The sequence below is a fragment of the Ictalurus furcatus genome, chromosome 24 (assembly GCF_023375685.1).
Source record: "Ictalurus furcatus strain D&B chromosome 24, Billie_1.0, whole genome shotgun sequence".
Classification (NCBI taxonomy): Eukaryota; Metazoa; Chordata; class Actinopteri; order Siluriformes; family Ictaluridae; genus Ictalurus; species Ictalurus furcatus.
In genome coordinates, this window is record NC_071278.1 from 19,288,065 (window position 1) to 19,296,746 (window position 8,682).

An 8,682-nucleotide genomic window follows, 5' to 3' on the forward strand; every position below is an offset into this window, starting at 1 on the left:
TGCACTTCACTTCACTTTTGTGGTTGAGATACATGCAAAAGAGAAATGTGTTTCAGTTCGGGAAAGTTTTGTCATTTTCAGAGCTATATATAGTACAAATTTCAACATTTCACCACGTGAAAGGTTTTCCAGGAATCCCACACTACTCAGTTTTTGCCATCACTAACAATACTACCACGGCGTTCCAATATTTCTTCCCAATTTTAGTTTAGTTTAGACAGACAGACGGACAGAGAGAGACAGAGAGTGAGAGCGAGAGACAGAGAGAGAAGCTGAGATGAAAGAGAGTGTCTAGATTGTTAGACGCAGCAGACCATCACGTTAACATCAGGTCTCTAATGCACCACACATTTCCTGCTGTAGGAGGTAGAAATGCATGTGTGTGTGAGTACAGGAGAGATCCATTGATAACACATTTTGTAGGTGTTTTAATAAGCTCAATATGACCACTGCAAGTATTTCTGTCTGGGATTAAGGGAAAATAAGGCACAGATACAATGCACTCAATCTGAGATTGAAATAAAAACATTTGTACAACAGTGCTGTTCTCAAATCTGATTGGTCAGAAGGTGTTGATTCATTTTCTGAAAATAGTGCCAGCTGTAATTTAACTCACAGGTTTATATTAACGTGCTCCTCGAATAGTATCGAATAGTTCTATAGTAAAAACTCATTCACAGACACTCGATGACTGGATTTATAAATGTGTTATTCAACAAAGAAAAACTTATACCTGTGGATCTGTTAAAGCTTTAGAAAAGCTAGAAATGGAGATGGTCATTGAACATTTATGTCAAGAGTCAACAGGGTCCGCTTTAGCACAGAGGACTTTTCATGCTTTCCAGTTTCTCTCCAACATGCTAAATTTATATTCTTGTTAAAGTTAAGAGAGAGAGAGAGAGAGAGAGAGAGAGAGACAGAGAGAGAGACAGAGAGAGAGAGAGAGAGAGAGAGAGACAGAGAGAGAGGGGGGGGGTTGGGGGTTGGTGAGGGAGAATCTGTTTATAGATGCTATAAGTGACAACAGGATGTTTTCAGATCAATAAATGCCACTATAAATTGATGAGTATGATGTGTTGGTTATTATTAAAAAACGAATCGTTGACAAATTGTGATATTAGAGGAATGAAACGCTTTTGGACATGTTGTTATGTCCGAAAGCATAACCCCACTCTTCCTTTCCATAAAATTGGGAAGTATTTTTTCATTTTAAAATACAACAAAAAAGGCATCCTGAGTAAACACACAATAGAGTTTTTTATTTTTTATTTTTTTGTTTCATTGAAGCAAAAAATAAATAAAAAAAATCCACCTATCACCCATGTGAGAAACTAATTGCCCCCTTGAATTTAAATGCCACCTTTAGCAGCATTAACTACAACCAAATGCTTCCGATACCTAGAGATCAGTCTTTCACTTACTTCTAGGACTAGGATTTACTCCTTTGCTTTGGATCAGTGTCTTACTGCATAATCCAGTTGCGCTTGTTTCAACTTACAGACTGAAGACCGGACATTCTCCTTTAGGATTTTCTGCTAGAGAGCAGAATTCACGTTTCACTCAGTTACTGCAAGTTGTCCAGACCCTGAAGCAGCAAAGCATCCCCGCACCATCACACTTCCACCGCCATGCTTGACTGTAGGTCTGATGTTCTTTTTGTGGAATTCTGTGTTTGGTTTACACCAGATGTAACAGGACCTCAGTCTTCCAAACAGTTCCACTTTCGACTCATCAGTCCACAGAACATTCTCAGAAAAGGTTTGAGGATCACACACTCTCTCACACACTCTCTCACACATTATATACAAGAAGCAGAAACCAGGAGGTAGTGCAGTGCACTTGAGTATTATTAGTGGACGTATAGTACACAAACTGGTCCTTTCATACAATCACTATTTTGTATAGCTTCTGCTCTCACCTCAGACAGTCTCAGAAGCTATTTAATTAAGATTGATTGCATACCTTTTTGTTTTGTGTGTCATTTTTCTGTAATAAAACATATATTTAATGTGTTCAGACACTTCTGACTGGCAGTGCTGATCTGTAACGCTAAATACAAGTTCTTATTAGAGAATTCTAAGCACATGCAAGAAACTGCTGCCATCTAGTGGTGAAAGGCAGAAATGGTGGCAAACTGGATATTTAATCAGGAAAGCTGCACTCAGAAAGGGCACTCACTGTACCATATATAAAATTCAATTCACACAATTTCAAATAAGTACTTAAATAATCAAACGTGTTGCTCTTTAATGCTCATTAAATCATAAATCATATCAATAACACCAACAATTACATTCTGATTTTCTTTTACAAAAGTGGTTTTGACACTGAAAGCAAGCTCAAGCTTATCAAAAGCAATGGCTCCCATTATTATTAGCGCAGTAACAATTTTGCTGGTTAATTTATTCCTCAAACATTTTAGTACTCCGTATAAAAAGTGTCTGCAAAAAAGCCAAATACTTCTACACACATTGTGGGGGAAAAAAGCAGCAATACTCCGGTCCTCACACGAAGACGTGATTCAGTGATTATTCAGGACACGGCACGACTCAAATCCCTACCAAATCCATCACAAATACAAACAACAGTGTATAGCAAATAAAGACTTTTTTTGTTTTGTTTTGTTTTCATTTAGAATATACAACCCAGTTACAATACTTTCTCTCTTTTATAACACAAAGAATGATAAAACTCATTCCGTAATCACACCGGCTGAAAACCGGGCAGCAGTTCAACTCATTTCACATCAATACAGTTTAACAGAGAGACGTCGAGCAGTGTTCGTTAGAAAAGCACACGCAAATTTAACCCCATGTTTATTCGGATTCTGAAATTTAACTCGACACAGACTATATAAGTGACGGTATGGGAAACCCAGTCGTATCCTCCTGTGACTGAAGTGCGTGTATGTACGTATGTATGGGAAATGTAAGTTTTCTGCCGATTATATACTTTAACACCACTACTTTAGGAAAACATTATACAGTATTTTACAAAACAGAATATAAAAATGTTTAATTTAGTTTATTTTGTAACCTTGCCGCTGTTGTCTGCCTGTAAAGATCGTGTTCTGTAAGGAATCGGTTTCACAAACACAGCGGTCAGTCTGTTTAAAGACCTTACTAGTGTGCTTTTCTTATTATTGGATCAAGTAGTTGCATAGCTACATCCCGTAGCGATATGGACACCAATCTGATTCGATCTAATTCAGTTTGTACCGGCTGTCAAGATGTCCGCAATGCGATCACATCAAATCAAATCATCATCAGAACATAGAAGAGCACTTACGCGTTCGCATGAAATACATTAACGAAGTATTTCTTCACCGACGTTAGCGTGGAGAGAGATCAGTCGAGTGAAAAGATGACGATGAGGCTCGTGTTTAAACTCGTGATGAAACAGAGACTGATGTGGATGATGCTGAGAATCAAAGCGAGAACTCATTTCCCCATTATAAACTTCTAGTTCTTTATAATTTGGCAGTGTTGTTGTTTTGTTTTGTTTTGTTCCATAAGTTATAAATGAACAGGTCTTTCGAGCGGGGTGTTTTGTTTGTTTTTTTTTAAAAGTAGAATTGTAATGAGATCTTTACATGTATAATGCTTCTCTTTTGACTTTTTGGGGTGACTGAGTTTGGGGTAACTAAAATGTGAAGGGTTTTCCCAGGCTGCCACACATACACAGTATGATGGAATGATGGGTGGCAAAGGTGCACACCCATAAACAAGACCAAATCGAACACTCAGGCCAACACTAAGGTTAACGGTAACCATTTGTCTTAAGAGTCGCAAGGTTATCTGAACAAATCTGAGCAGTACTGAGGCTGAGGATTAAAATAAATACACATTACTCAAGTGTCACTGTGTCAGCAGAATGGAGTTCAATACGTGGTGATAGTCTTGTATAGTCCTACATCTTCTTAAAGCTCTTGTTTACAGATGATTGAAGTCCCTTTGTAGAAAAAACAAAACAAAACAACAACAAAAAAAAAACAGCACTACAGTACATCTTATGGTTTTGTTTGCTCAGTGGCAATCCAGCCGTTCAAAGATGCCTACAGTCATTTGTGTGAGACACAGGCAGAGAGAAAAGAAAAACAAACACACCTAAAATGGCCCATCGATCTATAATAAATAAGACAACTTCATGAATTCAGCAGGCATAGAAAATCTTAAAAAAAGACAATCAAAGCTGAAGAAAACCTTCAAAGGAAAGTAATAGCATTGCTGTTTCCCATTCATAAACAATCTCGTGGTTCATTCGGACAATCCAGTCTGCTGTAGTAATGCACGTCATTACACAGCAATAAAACACTATAAGAAAAATCTCCGAACAGCCCTGGAAAGTAAACAACCACAGGTTAGATTGAAGTGCACTGAAAGAAAGGAAGTGCCTAATGAAGGTCCTTCTTTTCTTCTTCAAATACTCTGACCAGTTCTACCACTGGAGTTCATTCTTGGTCTTTTATTGTGCTTGGATTTTTTTTTTTTTTCCTCAAGTATCCTCGTGTGCCGAGTACATGTGCTGTCCATCGATAACCCAGCAAAAAAAATGAAAAGCTGGCCCGGGTAGTCCTCCACAGCATGAGAGGCATACGGCATTAACTAGACACTTAAATGAGACACACCAGCTTCATAAAGCTCTAATAGATCTCCAGACCTGGACAGCTACAGTCACTATGGCTGCGATAGTGTCTATTAAGCTGCTGTATATTGTGTGTGTGTGTGTGTGTGTGTGTGTGTGTGTGTGTGTGTGTGTGCGTTTTGACGCTACGCCTGTGTGAGGGTCAGCTCAGGAGGACAGCTTGGAGTAACTGGGCGGCGAAAACTTGCGCTTCAGGTACTTGATGATGTACAGAGGCAGGCAGCTGATCAGCGTGATCACACACACCTTCCACAGGAACGTCTCCGTCGTGATGAACGACAGATCTGGTGGAACAACAGAAGCGAAGAGAGAGAGAGAGAGAGAGCGAGAGAGAGACAATTTCAGATCAGATCGGTGCTGCAGTGCTGATCTGCTACATCTAGCGTGTTATCGTGTATGACTGTTAATGGGTCTGGTACACGGTGATACAGGTGAGTAGTGATGGTGGAATGTTCTGGAAAAGGAAGAACAAGAGTCACTGATTCAGAGCGGAGTCATAGCACATCTCCTGATAGGCACGGCGCATGAGACTATGAGTGAGAGGCGATTTTGGGGAAAGGACATGCGTCTGAGCGAGGGAGTCCACGAGAGGTCAGAGAACAGAGGACCTACCCAGGAAGGCTCCTAAGGACACTCTACCTATGCCTGAGTGAAAGCCATGGCGCAAAGAAGCAGGAGGGAGAAAGACAGGAGGGTGAGAGACAGAAAGAGTGCAAAGAGCTTAGATATCGAGCAGTGGACAAGACATTCATTGAGACACTACTATACCACAGTGGTGCTGGATTCTCAGATCTGATTTGTAAGAATTGTGCCGGTTAATTGTCTATAAAAGAAGCTCTGTCGATAATGCCAGCTGCAAGGTAATTCACAGGTTTATATGAATGTGCTCGTTCTAACACGTTATTGTTTCTATAGTAACAATTTACACAAGGGCTTGGACAAGGAGAATAACTTTTACTTGCTTATATTTACATTCGAGGTCTGCAAAACAAGTTAGCTCCTGCTTTGGTGAGTGTTGTTCCCTCACCAAAATTAAAGTTAAGTCAATAAGACATGGTCACGTTGCCGAGAAACCGCAAAGCCGTCTTTATTTTAGTCTTTCCTGCGCAGGAATACTTAAAAGTTTCAGCTTTACCTCTGACTGGTACAAAACGCTGACCCTGTAGACTCCTTCCAAAGGTACATTCACACATACAGCGCCTTCATCACAGCAAGTCGCCAGGTGCTGTACTATGAAGCCGCCAGTACGCGTTCTTACTACTGGTTGCCATAGTAACATGGCAAGTCTTCTTGCGGCTAACATTCTGGAGGGAAAGCGTTTATATATAAAATTCACCAGTGTATATATATATATACATCATATCCTACGAGATGAAGGAAAATCAGTGTGTGCTCTTTGCCACTGTGTCCATCTATCTGCTCCGAAAACGCAAAACGGATCGCATGGCGGATCACGAGCGCCCTACTGCCTTCATACCCGTTTGTTCGCTGTACAAAGTCGCTCTAAATTTGCATAAAGTTAAACTTTTCTGGACTTCGTCACGTTGCTCGACGCACCCACATCCAGTCACCAACGGTCGCCGTCTCTCATGTCGCCGGAAGTCACCAGCTCTCATTGAAAACGAATGGTTTCCAGTCGGGTTGTAGCGGAATGCACCTTTAAAAATACTAAATAAATGTCCCCTCACTGAAAACCTCACAATTCCAAAATTTACACACATTTTTAATTCATTTATTGAGTGCATGCTGCATAAATCTGTTTGTGAGATTTGTAAACAATATAAACCTGTGATTCGCCTGGCAGCTTTAACTAGTCTCAGAGCTGATGCTACAGAGAATTAATCAGCAACATGCGGCCAACTAACATACACCTGCGATGCCATGACTATTATGTTATTATTATTATTATTATTCTTCAAATATTGAATATTGAATAGGTCTGGTATAATTAACCTACCACTAACAATACTCAGCTAATCTTATGAATATTATTACACCTTTCTGGATACTCGTCAAATGTATTTCACAAAAAGTGGTTTATTAAGTGCGAGTGTGGCTTTTAAGCAAAGAAAATTCGAGTTGCAGGAATTCTTACCAAAGTACTCGTTTAGAAAGGCGAGCGAGGCGAGGTAGCAGCCGAGGCTGAAGAACTCAGCCACCACCATGAGCCAGTGCCAGGTTCGTACAGTCAGAGCCACCATTAGCAGCTCGGTAAGAATCAGAGCTGTGAATGAGATGGCCACCACATGTACAAACTCCTGATCGAATAGCACTAGGGCACCGTACATCAGGATGCCCCCTGGTGGAGAAAAAGGAAATAATTCAATCTTTGTGGTCAATCACTGATTAATGTACAGCACATAACTATACCACAACATAACCTAATGGTTCAATTTCTTTCAAAACATTTGAGATATAATTAGCACTGAGAATATGGACGGATGTTTGTAAAAGCAGTAAACCTGTGTTTGCTACACCACTCTGATCCACACATAAAAGTTCTCACACATGAGAAAGTAACACAGATTTTCATCTGGAGTCTCTGCTTTAACGCCGCTCCCCAAAGCCTACTGTATCAGTCTCCTTTTTCATTTTCATCATAAACGGCACCCCGGCTCAGCCTAATGGCCTCTGACTGATCGCATAATTGCGCCTCTTCATGTGGGGCATTCCTCCGAGTTAACTGCCGGATTAAATGAGGCCGTCACTAGACCTGTCACTAGACCCCACTGTCGCTTTTCTCTGTATAACGAGGTTTAATTAAAAAGCGGGAGCTGTCGGGATGTCACGCTCGGACAGGGACACTGATCTCTCTCGCTCACTGCACGGCCGGATCCGTTTACGTGGCAGATATGTGTCTAGTACTCCAGAGCTTCCCGGATAAAAGTCTATCAGAGACACAGAGCATGGTACATTTGTACTAATATTGCTGGTTAGGGATTCATTAAGGATTGGATGTTTTTATGATTTTGCTTTAGCTTGAAGATAATTATGTGTTTGCTTCTGTGAAATCAAAAGGATATCAATGGATATAGCTGTAGGAACTGGTTAAGACACTTGCAGAGGGTGTGAGTTTCATGCTATGCCTCGAGATTATTTTAGCCAAGATCACAAATGCAAACCTACTCTCAGTAAGGGCATTAAACACCAGTCGGCACTACTGAACACAAAAAGGAATGAAGACACATGCCAAAAATCAGGATGTTTTACCTTGATACACACTTATCAAGACCCAAATAAGAAAGGTTTTAAATGACAAGGAGCGTCCCTAAAGCAAAGGAGAGAATCAAAATTGAAATCGTTGACATGCATCAATCAAAGCAAAGACAATAAATCTAAATACATATATATATATATATATATATATATATATATATATATATATATATATATATATATATATATACACACACACACACACACACACATATGTATATCAGCCTAATATTTATGTTTTTATTCATCAAAGAACTTGGTAGTAGTTATTTCGTCAAGGCTACTCCTCTTGTGAATGAAGTGGAGGGTGGTTTTTGAAGTGGTTAAGTGTGTTTTGTGGAATTACCTTGGTAAGGTCTTTATACAGCTCTGGGTAAAGCAAAGCCATCTCTGGCTTCACATCCTGATCCAGCACTAGAGAGAACACTGGGAACATGGTGTAGATTGTAGCATAGCTGTGAATATAAGCAATGCAGCATTAATAAAACCGAATGCGTTGAAAGACAGACAGACAGACAGACAGACAGACAGACAGACAGAAGCGCACACACATTGTACAGCAATACAAAAGTTTAACTGTATAGAGACAACCACACGAACAAGAAAAAAGTCAAGAGACGCTGTCATAGCTCACATACCCGACCATGAGGAAGCCTTGGTACAGAGGAACAGATGCAAAGTAGAAAATAGAGGAAAACACGGCCTAAGGAAAAGAGACAAACTCGAAATGAGCGCCCAGCTTCTGATCATAATATTACTATAAAAATAAGACTAGTAATCATATGTAAAATAATGTTCATAAATAGTGAAGGGTACTGACAA

At 40.0% G+C, this 8,682-nt stretch overlaps 1 protein-coding gene across 1 annotated transcript in view; it reads right to left on the reverse strand.

Moving 5' to 3' along the window:
- Positions 1-1,251: 1,251 nt before the first annotated feature.
- The window catches only part of atp9b (ATPase phospholipid transporting 9B), a 52,278-nt gene continuing 44,847 nt past the window's right edge, over positions 1,252-8,682 (reverse strand). The window contains exons 25-29 of the mRNA XM_053612633.1: positions 8,499-8,563; positions 8,207-8,315; positions 7,855-7,912; positions 6,740-6,943; positions 1,252-4,928 (exon numbers count right to left, since the gene is read on the reverse strand). Of these exons, the coding sequence (XP_053468608.1) occupies positions 4,792-4,928; positions 6,740-6,943; positions 7,855-7,912; positions 8,207-8,315; positions 8,499-8,563 (573 nt within the window). The 3' untranslated portion in view covers positions 1,252-4,791. The remainder of the gene's footprint in view (positions 4,929-6,739; positions 6,944-7,854; positions 7,913-8,206; positions 8,316-8,498; positions 8,564-8,682) is intronic.